Source organism: Bidens hawaiensis, unplaced genomic scaffold, assembly GCF_021521415.1.
Source record: "Bidens hawaiensis isolate Kalapana, Puna unplaced genomic scaffold, B.hawaiensis_p1.1 tig00003290_1, whole genome shotgun sequence".
Lineage (NCBI taxonomy): Eukaryota > Viridiplantae > Streptophyta > Magnoliopsida > Asterales > Asteraceae > Bidens > Bidens hawaiensis.
The window spans coordinates 211892-238217 of record NW_027491182.1 but is presented as its reverse complement, the minus strand read 5'-3'; the positions used below and the strand labels follow the sequence as shown (position 1 = coordinate 238217).

At 35.8% G+C, this 26326-nt stretch overlaps 1 protein-coding gene across 1 annotated transcript; it reads left to right on the top strand.

Moving 5' to 3' along the window:
- On the top strand, positions 1–26326 carry LOC143623103 (putative LRR receptor-like serine/threonine-protein kinase At1g05700). Its single transcript, XM_077094084.1, has 13 exons — positions 1–91; positions 163–706; positions 843–1306; positions 2840–2978; positions 3064–3135; positions 3221–3292; positions 11448–11528; positions 11614–11780; positions 15185–15387; positions 15624–15750; positions 16088–16150; positions 16243–16432; positions 25904–26326. The coding sequence occupies exons 1-13, from the start codon at positions 1–3 to the stop codon at positions 26289–26291; spliced, it is 2601 nt and encodes an 866-aa protein (XP_076950199.1). The 3' UTR covers positions 26292–26326.

The following is a 26326-nucleotide window of genomic DNA, read 5'->3' as shown; positions in this document are numbered from 1 at the left end:
ATGAAAATGTTGAGAAGTTTCTATAGTGTTTGGATTCTTCATGTGGCTCTCACCTTGTTGGCTATGGTTCATGCTCAGGATGATCAATCGGGTACCTACGAATGTTTTCTTTAAAGAAATATGTATATCAAATGCACTTAACATTTATAACTTTATTTGCAGGTTTCATCAGCATCAATTGCGGAATAGCTGAAGGCTCAAAATACACCGATGCAAAAACAGGCATAACCTACGTTTCAGATGCAGATTTCATAGAAGGTGGAGTAACTGCAGAAATATTGCCTGAATATGTCTATAGTAACCTTGATTTCCCTCTCAAAACTCTTAGGAGTTTTCCTCAAAACAAACGAAGCTGCTACATTCTCAAACCCAAGCAAGGGAAGAATAATAGGTATTTGATAAGGGTGTGGTTCATGTATGGGAACTACGACTCTAAAAATCAAACCCAAGATTTTGATCTCTATCTTGGAGCTGATTTTTGGGGACAAGTTTATAGTACAGATCCATCTGATGAACTTTACCGTGAGATAATACACCTGGCCTCATCAGATTACATACACATTTGCCTTGTAAAGACAGGTGAATCAAATCCTTTCATTTCAGCAATAGAACTGAGGTTTATGGATATCAGCATGGATGAGCCTCCATCGGCATCACTTCAACTGTCTTATAACCGCGCTGATTTTGGTTCAACTGAACGAGTCAGGTCAGAATTTTAAATTTCTTAAAATGCTCAAGCTGTGTGATTATACATCAAGATTAGTGAATTCTTATTATATGAATTTTTCGTGTCAAGCGACTAACTTTGTAATTATGTTATGTTCATTTTTTTGCTGACAAAGGTACGTAGATGATAAGTATGACCGAACTTGGTATCGGTGGACTGTGCGTGGCACTAGAGTTGCAAAGACTTTTGATACAATATCTCCAAGGTATTTTAAAGTGCCATCGAAAGTCATGAGCACTGCCATTACACCTACTATCTCCACAAATGATATATACTTGACGTTTGATGCTACTATCAACGAAAAGTATTTCTTCTATCTTCACTTTGCTGAAGTTGAAATACTTAAAAGCAACGAGACCAGAGAATTCAATATTTATCTGGATGAGGAATTCTGGTATGGACCACTTTCTCCATCAACTAACACAATCTCCATTGAAAGTAAACTTCCTCGTACTGGTTCCTCGAGCTATACATTTAAAATAAATAAAACACTTAGTTCAACCCTCCCCCCTCTCGTCAATGCGATGGAGATCTACCGTGTAAAGCAGTTCCAACGACAGCAAACAGATGACCAGGACGGTATGTATATATTATATACTAGGTTAGAAATGCGTCTATTACATGGGTTAAATTAATCCAACATGTTATAAACCAACAATTTTGATAAAGATTTGTATGTTGGAGTTGGATAGGGGTGTTCTTCGGGTTCGTTTCTCGGGTTTCGGGTTGGGTTCTTCGGGTTTCAGAGTTTTAAATCTTGACCCAAAACCCAACCCAAATCTTTCACGGGTTTTTCGGGTTTGGGGAATTCGGGTTGGGTTAATCGGGTTTCGAGTATCCTAGAAAACAAACAAACAAAAGAAAAAACACAAAAACAAAAAACTTTTAAAAACTACAATGCTAAATTAATTAAAACAACACATTCTTCTTTGCTTATAACACAAATAATCAAATAACAAACCAACATAACTTGATCAAACAATTCAAAAGAAGAGTAAAACTAACTCGAGCCTTAATAATATTCAATCGGGAGTTGATTTGGTTATTCGATTTAGGTTGTTGTTAGTAATAAACAGAAAACATAAATTAATAATAAACAATCGATCCATAATAGTTAGAATGACAACAGTCGATTAGAGCCAAATTCTGATAACTTTAGTGGCTAATACTTAACTTATTATACCTAAAAAAATATTTAATTTCAAATCTAAAAGTTTATTTGGGTTTTTCGGGTTGACCCGAAACATATAAATCAAACCGGAGATCCAAGCCAAATTACTTTGATACAGGTTCGGGTTAATCTTTTCTCAGGTTCGATTTCTTTGGGTCGGTTTAGTTCGGGTTGAGGTACGGGTTTTTTCGGGTTGGGTTTCGGGTTTCGGTAAAAGTGACAGCCCTAGTGTTGGACGTCATTAGACTTTGCTGAAATAAAAAAATAATCCCCAAGAACTGCAAATAACAAATAATAAAGATTTAAGAATTATAAATGTATTTTAACATAAGATATAATTGGAATTTTTTATGATTTAGTAAGTTCAGCAAAAAAATTAGAATAAACTAAGATAGAGCCCGTGTGATGTACGGGTGGTTAAAAAATTAAAAAAAAAAGTTAAATTTAATAATTTACATAGTAACATATTTTATGGAATCATAAGATATACATAATTTTCAAAAACACATAAATTAGTATGAATAATTTGTTTTTGTATTTTAAAAGAAATCAAAATGGAAGGTTGTGAATCTATACTAGTTAAGAAAAAGAGTAGACTAATATCAATTCATCTTAGTTGAGTTGGTAAGCTACACACATTTTAAAAATAAGGTAGTGAGTTTGATTTCTAACAACAACATATTTTTTATTTTATCATTCATAAATGGAAAATTGTAAAAATAAAAACTTATAAAAATTGTATTATTTTAATGGTACATTTGAAATATTTAATTGTTTAAGATCATCATTTAATAGGAGAGAGACCGTAAAACAAAACTTATTCACTGGATGTACATATATGGGAACACAAGATATTTATTAAAATAAGATCTATGTTACCAGTAGCATTCGTTAATTTGCATTTAAACATGTCTTACCCCTTTGTCTTTTTGTTAAACTAGCTGCTGCAATCTGGAATATCAAGTCAACATATGGATTAAAGAGAAACTGGCAAGGCGATCCATGCATCCCAAGTGAATCTCTTTGGGATGGTCTTGGCTGTAACTATGGTGACCTACGGGCAGCTAAAATCATTTCCCTGTATGTGTTCCATTTCACGAGCGTCACTTTGTAACAGTTCAATATTGCAATCACGATCAATAATACTCAAGCAAATTTAATGCAGGAATCTCTCTTCTAGCCGATTAAGTGGACAGATAGCTACTGCATTGGCGAATCTCACTATGATAGAATCACTGTAAGTTTCTCTCTTTTAATTCTAGTCTTATTTAACAAATTAAGTTGTTTCTCAAAGTGCTTGTTTCCCTTTGTTTCTTTTCTAGAGACTTGTCCTACAATAACTTGACAGGTGATGTGCCAGAGTTTCTCGCTCGACAAGACCACTTGAGGATTCTGTAAGTCCACTGCTATATAGGATCTATAATCACATATTCTGTTGGCCTATAATTTGATTAATCCATGCGAGTCAAAGTTTAGGAGTCATATTGTAATTGTGTCAAACTATATTTAGTATGTATTTAGAAAGTCTGTGTAAGTATAGGGTATAGAAGTGTTAATATGGAAAGTTTGTAACTTCCATGACAGATTTCAGATTAGAGCTAGATTTGAAGGGTCATGAATTTTAACGAATGTACCTGTTTAGTTGTGTGTATAAATAGGGTTGATGGTGAGGAGTCAAAATCATTCAGAATTGTTGTGAAGATTATACCATCATATTATAATAAAGTAATTGTTGATTTTAATTCTGTTTCATCTTTGTTCTTAATCGATCAATTCATAAAGATCATATTTGGGCAAAAATCGGTATCGTATCAGTATCAGGCTCTTTGATCTGTTAATCGAAAATCAGACAAGCGGTGGTGATTGGCGGTGGATTCCGGCAATCAATTCAAAATTAGTGGTGATTCCGGTTTTAATATCAACAAAAGAGGGTTGTGATTTTTGGTGGTGGCCGGTTGTGATTTCTGGGAAATAAAAGAAGGCATCAGCGGTGGTATTTCGGGCGGTGTAGGCCAGGCAGCGGTGACGGGGGATCCCGGCAATGTGGTGGTGTTCAGCGATAAGGGACGATGGTGGTTTGCGGCTGTGGTATTTTTCTGGCATAAGACAACGCGGTGCTTTGTGGTTCCGGGTAACCAAAGAGAAAGAACAAGGGATCGCATGTTTTGTGATCAGATCCACAAAAGTAGGAAAGTCTGTTTGAGTTTGTTAAACCAATAAGAAGATAAACAAGGGTTGTTTCGATTTGATCAGTTTGTATAACACGTTTCAAAAGGAAACAAGTATCGATTGAGAGATAATCGACGGTGATTCCGTATAACACGTTTCAAGAGGAAACAAGTATCAATTTAGGAATAATCAAGGTTGACAAAAGGAATTATTGCAGGTTTCGGTTAATATAGAAAAATTCAGGTTGGTGACGTAGGCTGTCGCGGTCTACTAAAAAACAATTTAATTAAAGACTTAAAAACCTATAACTAGTACGGGTAAGTAAGGTCGTCTCCACATGGACTCAAGGAAAGTGCAAGTTTATTAACTTATAACTAATTTATTTAATTTAAGCGGACAGACGATGTCAACCGATTTTTTGAAAAAGATTTAATTAAAACTAATTATTACTTAAAAAGATTTGTAAACAATATTAATTAAAAGTATTCATTCTAGGTTCGGGTTATGTGTTCCATACATTAATCACAGATTTTCTAGTCTCTGGATTTATAATAATTGCTAGTCCTATGGTTTGATTTATGATGACAAACGATACCCTAACCGAATTGTTGACACAAATGAACCCGGACAGCACAGTTGCCAGTTCTATGTCTAGGACAACTAACTCAATGATAAGGTTTGATGATTTTAGTTCAATGACACAAGAGCTTAAACCCTAAATGTTGATGAACATCCAAACAAACGTTAAACAAATCAATAATCGCAAACACAAACTTTAATCAACCAAATAACTAATTAAGCAAGACAAATTCATATAAAATCAATCAAGCTATAATTATTAAGCATAAGAATCTGATCATAACAGTATTTCACACAAAACCTTAGCCTAGAACGAACACACACGACTAGCCGGACATCGACATAATCGTTAAAGCACTTATCTTGATGAACATATGATCAATGATGGAACCGGAAGCTTCGGGATGGATGAAAGTAGCCCTAGAACACCTATTCTGCCTCTGGAAGTCGATATATGCCGAATGGGGTCGAAAAATCGTTTATATAAGGCAAACCCTAATTTTTGCCAACTTTAAGCATCTTCGCGTATCGCGAAGATGTTCTGGCTTGCTTCTTCGCGTATCGCGAAGGACAAAATAGTCGCGTCTGATTCCTGCAACTTCGCGTATCGCGAAGTTGCCCCTCCTGCATCTTTGCGTATCGCGAAGATAAATTTTTCAGCATAAAAATTCTTTTATTCCCTTTAATGCTTCGTGATGTGTGCACTTCCATCTTTCATTTCTAAACCTTCATTCCAAGCCCGTAAATATTATCAATAAGCTCCATAGCATCGAAGTTCCTGAAAACACATAACAATGCTTGAAGTACCAATGTTCGTTCATTTATTTAACTAAAATTAACTAATTAATATATAATAATAACTAACTTTTACCCAACCATCAGTTGGCAAAATCTTATTATGAATTTTTGTATTTTAGTATATGCAACCATTAGGTTTTCCTATACGGATAGTTTGGAAACCCTAGCCATTAAAGTTATACGCATAGAAAGTATGTCAGATTCGGGAGGACAAGTAATAACAACGCAATGGTTATTCACAAATAAGTAGGATCGCTAACCCATTATTAATGTCCTATTATAAAGTTAACAAACTACACTTTTTGGGCGATTCAAATCAAAATTATACTTGAGGCGAATGGTTTATAGGAATTGATTGAACCTACTGGTGATTCCCAACCGAATTTTCGAAAGGAGAAGGCAACGATTACGTACCTATATCAAGCGATACCAGAGTGTGTTATTTTGCAAGTGGCAAATTGCAAAACGACTAAGGATGTGAGGAAAGTGTTGAGGAAAAGGCATATCTGCATTGAACGAGTGCAAAAGGCTCGTTACAATCATCGATGATTGAATTTCAAAAGATGAAAATGAAGGAAGAGGACACGATAGATACCTTCATGGAAAAGATTAATACCTTTGTCACTAAGGCTAGTGAATTGGGAAAAATTTTGGATGAAACAATGCTTGTACGGAAACTCATAAAATCCATGCCAGATCAGGTTATTCAGATTGTTGCATCGATAGAACAAGGTACCAACTTAGATGAAGTCTTGATAGATGAGATTATTGGGAAGTTGAAGACCTATGAGGAAAGGATAAGGCTCATGAAGGTAAGCCTTGGAGGTAGTCAAGATAGGTTGTTGTATTCACATCATGACAACAACTTAGGATGTGAAAGAAGATTTGGAAATCGTGTGAGAGTAAGGTTTAATCCGTCACGAGGAAATTGTCATAAGGAAACGCCTAGAGAAGAAGATGACGAAGATGAAGTCGAAGAAAATCGTCCACGAAAGGGAATAAAAGGAGATATGTCACGTAGAAAGTTCAGAAACAATTATGGTGACTATGATGGAAGAGTCAAGCACCCTAGAGACTAAAGCATATTTGGAAGAGATTTGAGAGAAGTAGAATGTTACAATTGTCATGAATTAGGACACTATGCAAGAGATTGTCCAAGAAAAAACCAGCACAAGAATAATCTAATTTGGTGCAAGAAGACGAGGAACGACACTCTTAATGGAAATTATGAGAGATAAATAGGATCAAGAAGAGAACGGTGAATAAATTCAAGATGAAGATAATCAAGACATGGAGACAGATCAAAACACAAGCAATGAAGATCAAGAAGAAGGAAGACCTTATTCACATGGAGATTGAAGATAAACTATGAAGATGTTGAAGGCATGGATTAATAAATTGGGGGGGGGGGGGGGAGATGTTGGCCTATAATTTGATTAATCCATGCGAGTCAAAGCTTAGGGCTCATATTGTAATTATGTCAAACTATGCTTAGTATGTATTTGGGATTACTCCATATATAGTAATCAAGTTTTAGTTTTGTTCCAATCAGATCACCATTGTAAAGTTTTGATCTATTTAGGCCACTTAACCTTTATTTAGTATTTCAATCCTAAATATTTGACCTGGATAACGGGTTATCTAGGTTTATTATGCACTCCTCTTAAGAGGTAAACACGTGCACTCCTCATAAGTTACCAGGTGTTTACTTTACAATCCTCTTAAGTTAACAAGTGTTTATTATACACTCCTATTAAGTTAAGAGGTCTTTACTATGCACTCCTCTTAAGTTAAGAGGTGTTTACTTTGCACTTCTCTTAAGTTAACAGGTGTTTATTATGCACTCCTCTTAAGTTAAGAAGTGTTTAGTATGCATTTCTCTTAAGTTAACAGTTGTTACTTTACACTCCTCTTAAGTTAAAAGGTGTTTACTTTGCATTCCTCTTAAGTTAAGAGGTGTTTACATTGCACTCCTCTTATATTAACAAGTGCTTAGTATGCACTCCTCTTAAGTTAACAGGTGTTTAGTATGCAATGTCAAATATTTGAAAATAGAAAAAAAAAAACTAGATAACCTGCTATATAGGTCAAATATCTAGGATTGAAACACTAAATAAAGATTAAGTGACCTAAATAGAACAAAACTTTACATCAATGATCTGATTGGAAAAAATCTGAAACTTGGTTACTATCCTATGGAGTAATCCCAATGTATTTAGAAAGTCTATGAAAGTATAAGGTATAGAAGTGCAATATTGAAAGTTTATAACTTCCATGACAGATGTCAGCTTAGGGTTAGATTTGAAGGGTCACGACTTTTAACGAACATGCATGTTCATTATGTATAAATAGGGTTGATAGTGATGAGTCAAAATCAATTAGAAATGTTGTAAAGATTGTATCATCAGAATATAATAAAGTTATTGTTGATTTCAATTTTGTTTCATCTTTGTTCTTAATCGACCAATTGTTAAAGATCATATCCGGGCAACACATTCGAGATATAATTTCTATCTATTGTTTGTGAGGTTCAGGCCTCGTTTAATGTAGAAAGATAAGCTAACTAACACAGTAAATTAAGTAAAGTGACCCTAATATGTGAACAAACACTATACTTAAAATGTTTGTGTATTTGGTAGCCATCAAACTATTTGGATAATTGAAATTTACTAGGCTAAATGAAATTTTGATAGAACCCAGAAAACAAAGGATTTATCTTATCGAAATTATAAGATAGTTGGCCCGATTTGAGAGGCGCTAATCTCTGATTTAACCAAATTGAGATGGTAAGTCTCTAGCTATAGGATAAACTTGATAATAAATATAAACAAGACAAATTAAACTAGAAAAAGATATAGAATGTTTAAACATAATTTTGGTAGTTAATGCCTTCTAATATTCAGCCTTTGAAGTCAATAGTCAACCCATCACTAGTTCAATACTAAACCTTTGCTCCTAATTGACTTGGTCAAGATAAATGACCCGAGACCTTTTGAACCCAAATTGGTCGACCAACTGATAAGGTGGAGTTGTGTCAATACTTCTCGCCCGGAGAAACAACTTGTCCTCAAGTTGAAAAGATGGAATCACCTTGGCTGCTTCTGTGAGTGTTTCCAAAACGGTTAGCGTGAGATGGTGGAAAGTGGTAGATATTTTAAGATTCAGTGGCGGTCCTTGCAACTTGTAGTCTTGACCTTTGATGGTGAATGCTTGAGGCATCTCGTTCCAATTGGCTTGAACCGTGTTTAGCGTGGCCAAACATAACCATATCTGACTCTACAAGATGGAACGACACAAGTTGAAGAGTACGCTGAACAAGTTCAGGATAAAGATAATCAAGACAAATTTAAAAACAAGGAAAAATCTATTCAAGTTAGGATCAAAGAAGATGTCATTTACCAGAAAGACAGAAACTGAAGTTTCAATAGAAGAATCTGCTATAACACATTTGTTCTAAAGATGGGGAAGCACATGATGGTGATCAATACATGGAGAAAGATCAAACAGCAAGTAATGAAGATCAAGAAGAAGATGAAGACCTCATTCACTTGGAGAATGAAGATAAAGCATGAAGATGTTAACGGCATGGATTAATAAATTATGGGGGAGAAAGTAAGCAACGCGATGCTCAAATTGGATTTCTCAAGGCTTCACTCTCCTCCCTGAATAAGTAAGGCTCCGTTAGCCTGGGCGAAGATGAGGATAAAGAATAAGGATTAAAGCCCCCTTAGCTCTAATAGGAACTGGACAGGGGTTAGCTCTGTAAATGTGTAAAGCTAAGTGTAGTGTGGTGTAGCAGTGGGAACTTCTACGCCCCTTCCCGGCTACTGGATCACTCTAGTGCTTCGTGTACTGCGGACCCTCTGCCATCCATTGCAGCAGAGCCCTTTCATGAGCAAGGGAGGGCCTTCAACTTTAGATGAAACTTATAATTAGGCTTAAGCTCTAGCTCTATCTTAGGTTTCAAGCATAGAATTAGGACTAGCCTCGGCCTAGGCATCGATGTCCTTCTTCATAGCTGGGGCACGTTTGGTGGGTATCGTATATAAGATCACATGACTGATTTTAGGAGCGATCTGTTCATCGAACTTGAAATATTGTAAGTAAGAGAAGAAGAAGAACCTGACGCCCAAAATTCCCATGTCTTTCTTGGTTGGACCAACTTACGAAATAAGTCTTCCTGAATTGGAAGAGCAAGAACAGCTCTCTCCATTTTTTTGGAGCAAATCAGTTAAAGAATGAAACATATCAAATGATTGTTCTAGAATGACTATTTCTCACAATTGCTCCTTGTGATGCAACGGAACCATGACAATTAGGATCTCAAGGCGCGGCAACGCCTATGATGCAAGGAATAATAGACTTACATCACGATATCTTTTTCTTCCTCATTCTTATTTTGGTTTTCGTCTCACGAATCTTGGTTCGCGCTTTATGGCATTTCCAAAGAGAAAAAAATCCAATCCCGCAAAGGATTGTTCATGGAACTACTATCGAGATTCTTCGGGCCATATTTCCTAGTATCATGCTGATGTTCATTACTATACCATCATTTTCTCTTTTATACTCAATGGACGAAGTAGTAGTAAATCCAGTAATTACTATCAAAGCTATTGGACATCAATGGTATCGAGTGCGCCTTTCATGAGGGGATTTAAGTGTAATGAAATGCCTTAAGAATATAGTTCGCGAAGCATCTGGCTTACCGGTAATCTCCCATTCCCACCGTCGAGAGACTTAAATAACTATAGCATGCCAGAAACGAGGAGTTGAGATGGTTAGACCCATACCCCAAAATGCTCCCAGCAAAGAAGCCTATGGTACCATCTTGTTGTTGCTACAGGTATGCATCTATCTTCTTGGTGTGGAGCGATATATGAGAAAGAGATGCTCAGCCTGAAATTTTCGATAATGGCGCTGAAGTAGTGAATCTATCGGACCATAGTTATGGCATACAACCTTGGACCTAACGGCCTGCCCAATAACCTTTCAGAATGGGGGATCTCCATTGGCAACAACCATGGTAGTAGTCGCGAAACTACTGGGCGGGAGAGGACAACCTCTTGTTCCTGCTCCTCTTTCTTCGCTTCGGGGACGGAGGTCCTATGTGTACGTACTTGTAAAGAACTTAAACATGACAATGGTATGATAATACGATATGATGACAATGCTGCAGTTGTGATTGATCAAGAAGGAAATCCAAAAGGAACTCGAGTTTTTTTGCAATTGCCCGAGAAATGAGACAGTTCAATTTTACTAACTAGTTTCATTAGCTCCCGAGGTATTATAAAACGAAAGACCACGATATGGTTATAGGTTATAGTAGGGTATTTGAAATAAATAGATTAAGATTCATTGGATTTTGTCTTACGTATATTTCAAAATGAATATTAATAATTCCTAAAAGAATACGTAAAAAAAAGCATGTTGATTATATCCAAATTTGGAGACTCCGATCATTTTAATTAATCATGGTTAGTGATACTATTGCTGACATAATAACCTCTATACGTAGTGTAATTGTGTCAAAATATGTTTAGTATGTATTTAGAATGTCTATGTAAGTTTATCGTATAGAAGTGTCAATATGGAAAGTATATAACTTCCATGACAAATGTCAAATTAGGTTGTCTGTTGGTGGTGTTCAAATAGGGTTGATGGTGAAGAGTCAAATCATTGAGAATTTTAAAGTTGTATCATTATATTATCAATAAAGTTCATATTGTTTTCAGTTATGTTCATCTGTGTTCTTATTCGATCAATTGTTAAAGATCATAATCTAGTCAACACGGTTCTATGTTTCTTTTTCTTCACTATTAGTCGGCCAACATATGTACAAAATGAGTTTCACACGTCATTTTACATAGAATATATGTTAAATAATAATAGTAGATAAAAGGAACCCTCATACATGAAGAAACCATAAACTCTAGATGCTATACATCTAACAATATCAGAAGCTTTCACACAATGCGTAATGATCTTACATGGTTTCCCTTGTAGCAACTTAAAAGGAAACAATTTCACAAGACCACTTCCAGCAGAACTTCTAGCAAAGTCAAATAAAGGATCATTGTTTCTAAGGTTTGCTCCTCACTTTGAAACTGAACCATAAGAAAAATCAAACAGATAATTGTATCCTTTGTTCTAACATTAATTGCAATATCAGCATTGAATCAATCAGTGAGGAAGATAAAAGCTCATGTCTTGAGGGTTCATGCCGAAAAAGTAAGGGTACTAACGTTGTTATTCCAGTGACAACAACAATTGGTGGTGTCATCATGCTATTAATTGCATTAGCCATCATATGGACAATTAAACAACGGAAAACAAAAGGTACATAACATTGGTATTTTGAACGTTATGACATTATCCTAATCCTATATATATATATATATATAGGGAGAGGATCAGGAGAAAACTCACATTTAGAGAGAAAATTTAAAAACTCCTAAAGAATTATTTTTAATTAAAAATAAAAAAAATATTTTCAAAATTCTGTTTTAGCCATTTTTTTTTATTTTCTTATATTTCACTCGAAAAATATAAAAAAAACAAAAAAAACCGCTGTAATGCATATACGTATTACTGTGTGATACCGTTGAATTACACATGTGTATTACTATGTATTTTGAGTTTAATAGTGTTTTATTGCATATATTCAATATTTGTGTATTGTATATGTGTAGTAGTGTTGTATTATATGAAAAAAAATAATAAAATAAAAGTCGATGTATTGCACATGTGCGTTAATGTTGTATTACACATACGTACTAATATGTATTCAATGTGTGTATTAGTCTTATATTGCATATATACAATGGTGTGTATCAAATATGTGCAATAGTGTTGTATTCTATGCAATACAAACACTTTTACATATATATAATGCACACTATTACACAAGCGCACTATACCGACAAGGTTTTTTTTTTTTTTTTTTTTGAACCAATAACAACATATAAGAATAATGGAAAAAAAAGAAACTTCAAAAAGAAAATTTTTTTTTAAGTTAAAAATAGTTTTTTAGAAGTTTTTAGGAGTTTTTAAGTTTTCTATTTAAAAGGAGTTTTCACTAGAACCCACCTATATATATATATGTATATATATATGATCAAATTGACTTGTAGGAGGTCAACATAGAGTGAACAACGATCAACAAGTAGGAGATTCTAATGACGGTGAGTTCATACTTCATGATTTAAGGTTTATATATGTTTTAAGAATACTGTATGTTGAAAAGTTTGGCATAGTTAGATTATATGCTATAATGCGATCGCCATGTTCTCATTTGACTTGTTGAGACGTATATAATTAAAATTAATGAGCGTTTTGTGATGTGTTATTTGTTTAAGTTAAGCATCTTAATTATGTCAAGGAACATCACAAAATTGGGAGGATATGGACGTTTATTGAGACTAGTCTCCCCAAAGTTGAAAGAAATGTGAACTTGACCCATTTGGTTAAAATGATTTAAATAAATAGTTAACGGGTCAGGATTTACAACGATTGAAGTTAAGAATTTTACGAACAATCATGCATCATAATTGATTGATATATATAGTATATATATATATAAGTATGTTTATATACACACACTTAATTATGTTTCAATAAATTATATTAGTTGTTTTACTAAACAATACTCATTATCTTGATACGCTGAATCAATTTAAATTGTTTAATGTGTGACCCTTTATAATCACATGTCAATGTCAACACTGTCATGGTATGTTTTTGCATGTAGATCCAAACATTTCACTCTTAAAACAAGATTCAGCATATCTCAACTTAGACGGTGGTAGATGTCTAGCAACATAGTATACACACACGCAACATATTATACGCGCGCACGCGCGCACACACAGACATATATATATATATGGGTTAGGTTAAAATAAAAACCACTTGAGTTGTAAAAACTTTAAAAACTCATTCTAAACCACATGTTTTTAAATAACATTTGAATATTGTGGTTCAAAATTAAAGTTAATAAAAAATATAAATGTAAATATAACTTTTTATCTCTCCTGAGAACATATGTATAAATTAGTAAAAAATTGTAAAAAAATAGCAAAACAAATTTTTTTTTTAATTTTTCAATGTTTTGTACTAAATGTAGCAACATATATTACATATGTAAAAAAATATGCTACATAGGGTTTTCATAGGTTTTCACAACTCAAATAGGTTTTTCATTTTATACTTTCAATATATATATATATATATATATATAGGAAATGTATAATTTGAAAACTCCTTTGAGTTATAAAAACTTTAAAAACCCCATACTTGGTCTATAATTTGTCACATCTTTAATTTCTCAAATATGTTAGATTTTACCTTAAGGGCATTTGTGTCATTTTAATTCTTTTTTCTCTCTCATACAATTGTATTTGTCAGCATATTCTTTATTGTCTAATTCATTTTCTTTTTATATATATCTTTTTTCGTATTCTTTGTTTATTTATGGTGTTTGAACTTGAGTTCATATCACTGTGTGTGTGAGACTTTGTATTTAATTTTTTTTTTGGGTTTCTGATTTTTATTTAGATCACTTTTTTATTTGTTTTATTATCAAAAGTTATTTAATATTTGGTAGATCATGTCTTCTCATATGCGATGTTCTTTAATTTTCTTTTTAGTTTTTATGTTACTTTTTTTAATATGTTTAATTTTTTAGTTTTTTTTCATTATTGTTACTTTTTTTAATATTTTCAATTTTTTGTTACTTTTTTGTATTATTATTACTTTCTTATAATTATATTGTTACTTTTATATGTAATTAAATACATCTTAATTTAATTTTTTTATGTAACTTTTTTTTATTATATTCTTGTTTTTTTGTTACGTCACAAAACACATCTTAGCTTTTACTTTTTATGCTACTTTTTTTATGTCACTAAATATATCTTAATTTTTATGTTATTTTTGTATTATTGTTACTCTTTTATGTCACTAAATACATCTTAGTTTATCATGTTACTTCTTTATTATTTGTCACTTTTTATGTGAATCTTATTAAAATATGTAAGTTATTTTAGATTTTAAACTTAAAAATATGAAAATTTTATTAAAATATGTAAATTTGTTGTTACATTTTTATGTCACTAAGTACATCTTAGTTTTTTTATATTACTTTTTTTTATTAATATTGTTACTTTTTATGTAAATGCTTTGAGTGAAAAAAATTCAATTTTTACCAAATCAATTTGGTTTTAAAATGAAAATGTGAAATAAAATCCATATGAGATACACTTACGTCTTTGCCGTTCTAATATATGCATTGAGTATAAGAAGCAAAATATAAAAGAAAGAACAAATTAAAAGTTAAACCTTATCCACACAAATAAGGCTACCACCTTTTTATGAAAGTAAAATTTTAAATTATGATTTTAAACAAAAAAGAATAAGGCAAATAATAAGAGAATGAATGTATTTGTGTCAGATGGACTCTGAGGAATTGCCATACTTCCTATTATACCCTTTCATGATACTTAAATATTAATAAAGTGAAAAAGTATGTTAGTTTAATTTAAACCATTGGATCATAGTACACTTTCAATATCAAAGGTCATGATAGAGTTTTTTTAAGTAGAGTGAGTTTTTATATTATCCTATCCCTATATATATACTATATATATATATAGTATGAACAAATATAATTCTAGTTTGACAGGAAGTCTTAGGACATGGAGAAGTAATTTTCAATCTATTGATGTTTAAATCAATGAATGTAGATTTGAACCTAAAAGATGAGCTGTTTACACCTAGAAAGCAGTTCACATATTCTGAGGTCCAGAGTATCACTAACAACTTCAAAACAGTTATTGGGAAAGGAGGGTTTGGAACAGTGTACCATGGATATAATGGTAAGGACCAGGTTGCTGTGAAGATGCTTACCGAATCATCAGTTCAAGGGTATAAGGAATTTCAGGCAGAGGTAATTTATGTTAATTTTGCCATGGCATTCTATTTGTACTTAAAAGTACCATTAGCTCTTCATGTACTAGTTATGTTACTGGTATATATTACTTATTACGATTGCACTTGGCTAAATAAGTGAGGGTGCTTAAACAATAGCTTGGTAAATGACTGTTGAAGCAAACTCGATCTTTTGTAACAAAAAGAGTTGGTCATAGCAAGAAAATAAACCATAAAAGAAATTTTTGTCTGCAGGTCAAGCTTTTAATGGATGTCCGTCATAAAAACATAACCTCACTTGTTGGATACTGCAATGACAACACCCACAAGGGGATTATCTATGAGTACATGGCTAATGGGAACTTAGAAAAGCATCTATTTGGTAATTCAATGTAATTGAAGTATCGTCCTTAATTTAAGTACCACTATATCTCATAGTTAGTGACTTCTTCAAAAGATTTATTCACACTTTTGATAAAAATTAATTATGTCAAAAAAAGGTGAAAATCTATCACCTTACCTTTTTGTCTAGCTAGTCACTACAAGGTTTCATTTATCGGACCTACCCGCATTTTTCTGTGGTAGGTGTAAATGCTTATCCATTTGAAAACAACACCCTCCCCCTTGTTAATATTCAAATGTCCTGTGTGGCTATGTGATTCATGCTCTTCTAAAACTCGTTAGTAATAATATCCTTGCATTTTCTTTTACTTGATCAGATGGAAATCCACGTGTCTTGAGCTGGGAAACAAGGTTACAAATTGCATGTGATGCAGCAGAAGGTTAGTTATTAGATTGCTTAATGCAGGCTGTTTCTTTTAGGCTTTGAAAGCACAACTTTAACAATTTTTGCATGCACGGCTTGATGTCATAGGGCTCGTGTACCTGCATCATGGTTGCAGGCCACCAATAGTTCATAGAGATGTGAAGCCTTCAAACATATTGTTGAATGACGTTTTCCAAGCAAAACTAGCAGATTTTGGGATGTCGAGGGCTTTCAAAACTGAAGATGCCACCCATGAATCAACAGTAGTTGTCGGCACTCGTGGATACCTCGACCCTGAGTAAGTTTTTCTCTTCAAAGTTTTTCAATTTGAAAGATGCACATAATAGAACTACACGCTTTTTTTCTAAATTTAGCAACCAACTTTGAATGATTTGCGATATACAGACTAACTCAAGTGGTGAATCGGTAATCAGAAACACATCAGAAAACACAAAACACAGAACGTATACCAACTTGCAATATTATTAATCAGAAAATCTACACCAAAAAATTGATTACAGAGGAGAGTATTTATAAGAACCAGATGACTTCCAATTCTACTCAAACTCAAACACAAACTATCTTTATCTAATATACTTAAATAGATATACCAACATGTTTATTTATTCCTTAATATTAGAACGAGTTTGATTACGACTTGAACTCCCGGTTTGTCGGGACTCACCGAAACCGACTCGGTAATTCCCAACATTCACCCCTGAATTCTGAACCGTATTCAGGAGTTCTTCAATTCCAAGTAAATCTCTCATTTCCTTGAACTTGATCTTTGCTAGCGCTTTCGTTAGTATATCAGCTCGTTGCTCGCTTCCGCTGACGTGAACAACATCTACTTCTTCAGCTTCATAACATTCTCGAATAAAATGATAACAAGACTTTATATGCTTAGTTCTTTTGTGGAACACGGGATTCTTGACGAGTGCAATAGCCGAGGTATTGTCAATGTAAAGATTTACTCATTGAGGCGGTTCACCCAACAACTCACTTAGTAACTCGCGAAACCATACCGCCTGACATGCTACTTTTGTAGCAGCCATATACTCGGCCTCACAAGATGAGAGGGCCACTGTTCCTTGCTTCTGCGAACACCATGAAACCGGCTTATTTCCAAAATAAAATATATAACCCGACGTGCTTCGACCGTCATCCAGGTTAATATTATGACTACTTTCACAAAAGCCAACAAACCTCTTCGCTCCTCCTCGTTCATAATTAATCCCGAACCCAACAATTCCTTTTACATACCTCAAAATCTGTTTTATAGCTGACCCGTGAGGCTCTCGTGGACTTCGCATGTACCGACTTACCACCCCGACTGAGTATGCGAGATCGGGTCGGGTGTGAAGTAAATACCTGAGGTAGCTGACAACTTTTCGGTATTCGGTTGGGTCGATCTCGGCTTCATCTTCAGCTTTCAAAAACTGCAACCCGAACTCCATAGGAACGAGAGTCAAGTTACTCGGTTCCATCCCGGTTTGAGCCAAAATTTTCCTCGCATAAGCCTCCTGCTTAATTTTATCTCCACCTTGCTCTTGTGAAATCTCGATTCCGAGGTAATATGTTAATTTTCCGAGGTCTGACATCTCGAACTTAGATGCCATTCCTTTCTTGAACTTGTTAATAATGCTGAAGCTCGTGCCTGTAACAAATAAATCATCAACATAAACAGCAATGATTAGTAAATGTTTTCCACCTGTCTTGCGGTACACCGATTGTTGATTGTTCTTTTGAGCTCCGAACGAACTTCATATCCTTCAATATCTGATCCAACTTGGTATTCCAAGCTCTCGGTGCTAGTCTCAACCCGTACAAGGCTTTAAACAACTTATAGACCTTGTATTCCTCGCCCCGTTTTTCAAGGCCTTCTGGTTGAGACACGTACATGTCTTTTTTTAACTCACCGTGTAAAAACGCGGTTTTCACATCTAGATGGTGAATTTCCCATTCGTTGGCAGCCAATAAAGCAATCAATAAGCGCATGGTCTCGATACGAGCTACGGGTGCAAATACCTCATCGAAATCAATCCCGTGCTGCTGAACATAACCTTTCGCCACCAAACGGACCTTGTGCTTATTTATTGTTGTTGGGTTTTAACAAGATTATCAAAGTGATAAAATCCCTATTTTACCAAAAACGCAGCGGAAATAAGTTTTAAATCTTGTTAATTATATATGTATAAAACCGATTTTACACATGCAAAACCCAAGCCCGGATCTAAATACGAAATACATACTATCAAACACATGCATGTCACTAAAAGTACATGCATGTTAAAGCTACCTTTCAAAAGAATCAAATCTGGGTGAAGGAGAGGATGGATGGAAGGCAAGAACTTCAAAGGGAAGGTCCTCAAGCTTGCATACCCCAAGCCTCCAACAATACACCTTGATTAAGCTAGGATTTTACACTTGAAAGCACTTCCTTATTGCTCCTTCCTTTGGCCGAAATCACCAAGAGAGAAAGAAGAGTTGAGAGGATTTTGTTACTTGTGTTTTTGTTCTGTTGTTTATGAGAAGAAAAACAAAGAAAGAAAGATAATAAAATCTTTCAAATGGCACCACCTAAGGAGCTAATAGGAAGCATTGCATGTCTCCACTAAGGAGAAAGATAATAATAAAATAAGCAAAGGGAGAGAGAGGGGGGGCACCCTCTTTCCTTTCTGATTTTCATTATATAACACTTTCTATATTTATATGTACCTTGCATTATGTCATACACAATGCTTTGTGTTATACACACTTATATTGTGTCATACACAACAATAACAAATTGAATCCTTTATTTCCCTTGAATCCCTGCAATGAATTGCAAATATGAGTTCCACATCCGGTATCCAATACCCATGTGTTAGAGGAAATAAGATTAAGATCAATATGAATCATGAAAGTTGTACCCGAGGTTTGCCCCGCATCCCTCTTAGCTTTCAACTCTTTGAGACGGGTTGGACAATTCCTCATCCAATGCCCAATCTCCCCACATCCAAAGCACGGATCCTCCGAGCTAACCTTTAGCTTCTTTGGTTTGGGTGGTTCCACTTTAGCCTTTCCCTTGAACTTGTCCTTGACTTGTCCCTTACCTTTGGCAACCTTTGCCTTAGGTTCCGGGTGATGCCTTTTCTTATTGTCTCCCTCATTGATCGTGAGAATGGGCAAAACCTTTTTACCCATTCCCGTCTCGGCTGTTTTAAGCATTGCATGAAGCTCACCAATGCTCTTGTCCCATCCATTCATGTTATAATTCATAAAAAATGTCTCAAACCTTTTAGTTAAGCCATTCAGGATCAAATCTGTGGCTAACTCTTTTGAGACGCGACAATTAAGGCGCTCGAGACGATCAATGTGGCTTTTCATCTTAAGTACATAAGATAAGACCGATTGGGTTTCCTCCATACGACATGCATGAAGCGCTCGAACCGTTTCGAAGCGTTCCAGCCTGGCTTGTGTAAGGAACATTTTCTTAAGTTGGGTGATCATGTCGTACGCCCTATGAAGTTCAAAGTCCTTTTGAATCTCGGGAATCATAGTTCCCAACATGAGGCAAGAAAGTTGCACCGAATCCTCATTGTGCTTAACCCAATTGTTATGGTCTTCGGCATCGTCAATGCTAGGTTTATCGGGAATAGGATCCTCTAATACGTAGTATTTCTTTTCTTGCTTGAGAACGATTCTCAAGTTTCGATACCAATCCATAAAGTTTGTATAGTTAAGACGATCCTTGTCGAGAATAGATCTTAGTGATAGGTTATTGACGGGTGGAATAATAACGTTAGGTGGATTGTTGATTGCGGCTATCTACAAATATAACAAAGCTCAATTTTAGTATTTTCGATATCAATTATTTTAATCGTTAATACCCTTTTATGTCTCCAAGGCAATTAATGATTAAAAGCTAGAACCCAACGTTACATTCAAATAGTAGTTAGGTGACCTTTATCCTACTATTTAAATTAACAAGGTAGTCAACGTTTGACGATTGCAACCCTTTGCAACTTCTAGTTTTATGGGATCGGTTAAGCATCTCATGCTTAGTTGGCATGTTTAATCCCATCAACACCATTGTACACCATGCTTCGGTGACCCTATTCACATGGTTTCCAATTTAAGTCGTCCTACTTACACACACGTGTGAGTTTACACATACAAGTGGTTAGGTGACCTTTATCCCACAAATATGGCAAACCCACCTTAACTCACAAGTTTCCTCTAATGCGGTTAGGTGACCTTTATCCCACACCGAGTTCCCAAGTTATTCGAGTATCATATAAAAGGATGGTGTTCAACTTATTTTATAAAAGGGATTTTAGTTTTCTAAATTCTAGATTGGAAAACTTTTTATGTACCTTTCATTTGCATGCATTCAAATGTATGGTACTCATTTGAAAAACCCATTTTCAAAGTTCCTATTAATAAAACTCATTTTATTATGAAATCATTAGCCTTTAATAAAACCCATTTTTATTACCTAACGATTTCTAAGGAACCAATTTTATGCTAGTTGTTGATTTTAAGTTGTTTAGCAAACCACATTGCAATAACACAAACAAAAGTAAATCAACCATGCAAGCATAAAATATACACAACCACAAGTTCATAACCATAGCCTCCTAATGTTGACCACACTTGTTGACCGAAGACAAGTGTGTCAAAAGTCTCTCCTTATGGACTCAAAAGGACACGAGCTTGTGTCGGTGAACTCCCACTTGATCCCGCATCCTTATGCTCCAAGTGTTCACCCCCGTGTTGTGGTCTCCATCCATTTTATTTGGGCTTCCTTCCTTGCATCTTCTTTTACAAAATATATCCTAATACATTTTTCTAGTAAAAGAAATGCTCCTAATCTACTTATTATTACAAGCCAATTGAAAGAATAAATAGATTACAAACCCAAATAATATTACAACCATATCGAATGAATAAATAACACAACACAAACATTCAACCAAACACAAGGCCATGGCTAGGTTATGAACATCTATTACATATCCAAATATGCAATAACACAATGACCCAAAATTGGTTCCCCTTTCCCTAAAACTTTCGGCCCAAACTTGACAAAACCGAAAGTTTCGGGTTTTGTCCAAACAACACAAATAATCATCCAAATGACTTAGTTTTTCAAGATTACCACATGCATGTAACGTATAACCTTGAAAAACAATGGGGTAACTAAAACCCCCAAAATTTTCGGCCATATGGAAAAACCCCACCATAAAACCCGAAAATTTTTGGGTCTAATGAAGCATGCATCCGTATAAGCGGCTCTTAATGCCATTGTTGGGTTTTAACAAGATTATCAAAGTGATAAAATCCCTATTTTACCAAAAACGCAGCGGAAATAAGTTTTAAATCTTGTTAATTATATATGTATAAAACCGATTTTACACATGCAAAACCCAAGCCCAGATCCAAATACGAAATACATACTATCAAACGCATGCATGTCACTAAAAGTACATGCATGTTAAAGCTACCTTTCAAGAAAATCAAATCCGAGTGAAGGAGAAGATGGATGGAAGGCAAAAACTTCAAAGGGAAGGTCCTCAAGCTTGCATACCCCAAGCCTCTGACAATACACCTTGATTAAGCTAGGATTTTACACTTGAAAGCACTTCCTTCTTGCTCCTTCCTTTGGCCGAAATCACCAAGAGAGAAAGAAGAGTTGAGAGGATTTTTCCTCTCTAGCTTTTGTTACTTGTGTTTTTGTTGTGTTGTTTATGAGTAGAAAAACAAAGAAAGAAAGATTATAAAATCTTTCAAATAGCACCACCCAAGGAGCCAATAGGAAGCATTGCATGTCTCCACTAAGGAGAAAAATAATAATAAAATAAGCAAAGGGAGAGAGAGGGAGGGGCGGCCCACCCTCTTTCCTTTCTTATTTTCATTATATAACACTTTCTATATTTATATGTACCTTGCATTGTGTCATACACAATGCTTTGTGTTATACACACTTATATTGTGTCATACACAACAATAACATATTGTAGGTAACATACTTTATCTCAAAGTATAAATCACCCATATGATTTATTTCACAAGTACATTTTATTTGGAAACCCTTTCCAAATAACTCAAGTGTTAATATGCATTTGTTATGATCATATCATATATAAACAAATATTATTGGTGTTTGTCTAGCTTGTTATTGGGTATAACCCGACTTGGATCATGACGTACTAGCCACATCAATAAAAATATGTGTCTTGGGCATACCGAGTCCAACAATTGTACCATCTGAATTTCTTTTAACCTTGAATACCCATTTTACCCCTATAACTTTAACACCATTTGGTGGCTCAACAAGCCTCCAAGTTTCGTTCTTCATGATGGAGTCAATTTCAGCTCGCATAGCCTTCATCCACTCGCTCTTCTTTCTCGCTTCGTCATAACAATTTGGCTCCTCATCGGTCGTAAGCCAAAGTTCATCATAGTCGAGATCAACGTGCAAAACATAATCATCTAGTTTTCGAGGTAAAATATGAACTCGCTCAGATCTGCGAATTTCGGTTTGAGCTTAGACCTGATTTGAGGCTGTTACTAGGTCCGTTGACTGCCTAGTTGACTGCTCAGTTTAGTTTGGACTGTGGGCTGCCCAAAGTGGGCTGTTTCTGTTGCTGCACTTTGCGGGCTCAAATCATAATTTACTGTCTGACTTGCACTGCCATTCTCAACAGATTCTGAGCCCCTCGATGAACCTGACAGGCTGCTGTCAATACTAGGCTCATTCCTAGTAGGATTTATCAATCCAAGTCCAGAATGCACCAAATTTCCCCACATATACGTGAACATACCCGGTTCACTCTCGTTTCTTTCAACCGGTTCATTCCAGTTCCATCCGGCTCCTTCGTTAAAAACCACGTCCCGACTGATATGAATTTTTCTAGTTCTCGGGTTGTACAAACGATACGCCTTTGAGCCCAGTTCGGTTCCGAGATGAACTAGTGATATTGAGCGATCGTCTAACTTCTTTAAATGCTTAGCTTCAACTTTAGCGTATGCCATACACCCAAATACATTTATATGCTTCACACTCGGTTTTGTTCCGTTTAACTTCTCATACGACGTTTGATTGAATAAAGCTTGGGTTGGTACTCGGTTTATAAGGTATGTTGCGTGACGGGCAGCTTCTTCCCACAAATAATTAGGAACCTGTAATGCTTTCATTATGCTCCTAGTCATCTCCATAAGAGTCCGATTTCGACGGTCTACCACGCCATTCTGTTGAGGCGTATATGGCGCGGTGAGATGTCGAATGACCCCATTATCTTCACAAAAACCTTGAAACTCGTGTGAAGTGAATTCTCCTCCCCTATCGGTTCAGAGTGTTTTGATCGTCTTCTCGGTTTCTTTTTCGACAAGCACCTTAAACTTCTTGAACTTGTCGAAAGCATCACTCTTTTCCTTCAACAAGATTATCCACATATACCGTGAAAAATCATTAATTAAACAAAAATAAATTTGTTACCTTCGAGTGTTGTCGATGTTATCGGTCCGCATAAATCACTATGTATTAGTTCTAGGACCCGAGTAGCTCGATACGAGGTAGCGTTCTGGAATGCTTTTCTCGTTTGCTTTCCCTCCAAACATGACTTACATAAGTTTTCTCCATGTTGGGTATTTGGCAACCCGTATACCATCTGCTTTTTCACCATGGAATTTAGTTTGTTAAAACTGATATGACCGAGACGTGCATGCCACCTCCACGTGTCTTTCTCAATCACCGTCATTAAGCAAACCGGGCTTCCAACTTTCAACTTTATCTTGTAAAGTCGGTTACTCGTTCTTGCTACTTTCATCAATAACCGATCTTCGGTGTCGTGCATCGTTAGGAACTCATTCTTCATCTGAACATCGCACCCAGACTCGGTTGCTTGTCCAAGACTGATTATATTACTTTTCAGTTCCGGTATGTAATATATTTCAATCATTAACCTTTGTTCACCTGATTTTTCTTGGAAAAGTATCGACCCTTTCCCCTTAATCTCAACGCACGACCCGTCACCAAACCTAACTTTACCGGTTATCCGTTTGTTCAACTCCGAGAAAAACCCACGATTTCCCATCATATGATTACTAGCCCCATTATCTAAATTCCAAACCTCTTCCATCTTGGTGTCGTTTTCATATCAATCCGGCCTTAAACGCTCCTCGTTCAAGTGTACTGTTTCATGCATATAAACGACCCCGTCGGCTTTCGGTTTCAGCTACGTTCGCCTCCTGTTGTTTTAGTGGTTTTCGGTCTGGACACGCTGACGCGAAGTGTCCGAGCTGGTCGCATCTGTAACATTGCACCTTGGACCGATCTTTCTTAGGCTTGGCTGTTCCTAAGCTTGAACCAGCCTCGTTATTAACCCGCTCTCGATCTTGACTACCCGACCTACCACGTCCTCGACCCCGATTCCCATAACTACCTCGTCCTCGACCCCGAACATTATCGCCTTTTCGGTTATTATACGAGTCGGACCTGCCACATTAGCCTCCCGTCCGCATGTAGTTCTTCGTTACCGATTCATTCCTCGTAAGCCTTCAATCGACCGACCACATCTTCATACCCAACTTCCTTCAAATTAATTGTTTGTTCAATTGAAGCAACAATGTGAATATACCTTCGGGGAAGGCTAGTATGAAACTTCTTGATGAGCTTCGTCTCATCCACAACCTCACCAAGTGATGTAGATCTTGAAGCTACACCGGACAACCTGTTGGAATATTCGTCAATAGTTTCTATCTCTTTCATTCTCATGTTGTCAAGTTCTTGAGTTAGGGTTTGTAACCTAGCCTCTCTTACTCAATCAGCACCCATGTGACGAGTTTTAAGTGCCGCCCACATCTCCTTGGCGGTAGCCATGTTCCCGACTTGCATAACCTGATCTTCGGGAATAGCTTGAAATAGGAGAGCAACAGCCAAACTATTCTGTTTGGCATCTTGCGATCCAGGATCAATTGCATCCCAAACCCATGTACATTAAAAATCGCCCTCATCTTCATAGCCCACACGGTGTAATTAATCGAGTTTAACATCGGGCAATGAAGGGCAGGCGTCCCACCGTCCTTAGTCGCTCCCGATGTCGAACTAGAACTCGATTGAACCATGTCTGACCTTCTTCTTGTTCGACTGTACTTCTGATTAAAAGACTTTGGTGTTGATGGCTCTGAATACAGAACGTGACTATAAACCCTAGTCACACTGCAGCTATCCTCTTAACCCAACTCCGGACGTCTCCTCTGTTGAATCTCCACAGCAGCAGGTCTTGATCATAACTAAGCTCTGATACCAATTCAAGTGGTGAATCGGTAATCAGAAACACAGCAGAAAACACAGAACGTATGCCAACTTGTAATATTATTAATAAGAAAATCTACATTAAAAAACTTAGTGCAGAAGAGAGTATTTATAAGAACTAGATGACTCCTATTCTACTCAAACTCAAACACAAACTATCTTTATCTAATATACTTAAATAGATAAACCAACATGTTTATTTATTCCTTAATATTAGAACGAGTTTGATTACGACTCGAACTCCCGGTTTGGCCCGACTCACCGAAACCGGTTCAGTAATTCCCAACACTAACATGGAATTTATTTTAGCAACCTATATCATTATAACAAATGACAATGGTTGAGAACTTAAAAAAATAATGAATTGCTAGCTGTCCATTTGAACAAGTCATATGCTGCTGTAACCTTTAACAAACTGTTTCTTCAACGTTCAATTTACCCAAATCTAAACTGCTAGTTGTCTTGCAGGTATTACATAACTAACTGGTTGAGTGAGAAAAGTGACGTGTATAGCTTTGGAGTAGTACTCTTGGAGTTCATCACGGGCCGACGAGCAACATCTGAGAACACACACTTGATTGACCAGGTTAAGTCAATGGTCGCACGAGGAAACATTAATTACCTAATTGACCCTAGGTTAGAGGGGAAGTTTAACACCAATTCAGCCTGGAAGGTAGTAGAATTGGCCATTGCTTGTGTTTCCCACACTTCCATCGAAAGGCCCACCATGAACAATGTGGCAGCAGAGCTCAAGAACTGTTTGCAAGCAGAGAAAGCGGGTAACGATAGACCAAATGATCAAAGTGGACATGTATCCTTTAATGTGGAAGCGGTGAACGGTCCAAATGCAAGATAGAGAATTCTTGAAGCCGTCAAGTCTTGAAACAGGTT

What these genes read in the sequence shown, in the direction of transcription:
- LOC143623103 (XM_077094084.1), top strand. Translation starts at nt 1, where the DNA reads ATGAAAATGTTGAGAAGTTTCTATAGTGTTTGGATTCTTCATGTGGCT. An exon ending in TGCTCAGGATGATCAATCGG is followed by an intron (nt 92 to 162) that starts GTACCTACGAAT and finishes CTTTATTTGCAG; the next exon opens with GTTTCATCAGCATCAATTGC. An exon ending in ATAAGGAATTTCAGGCAGAG is followed by an intron (nt 15,388 to 15,623) that starts GTAATTTATGTT and finishes TTTTGTCTGCAG; the next exon opens with GTCAAGCTTTTAATGGATGT.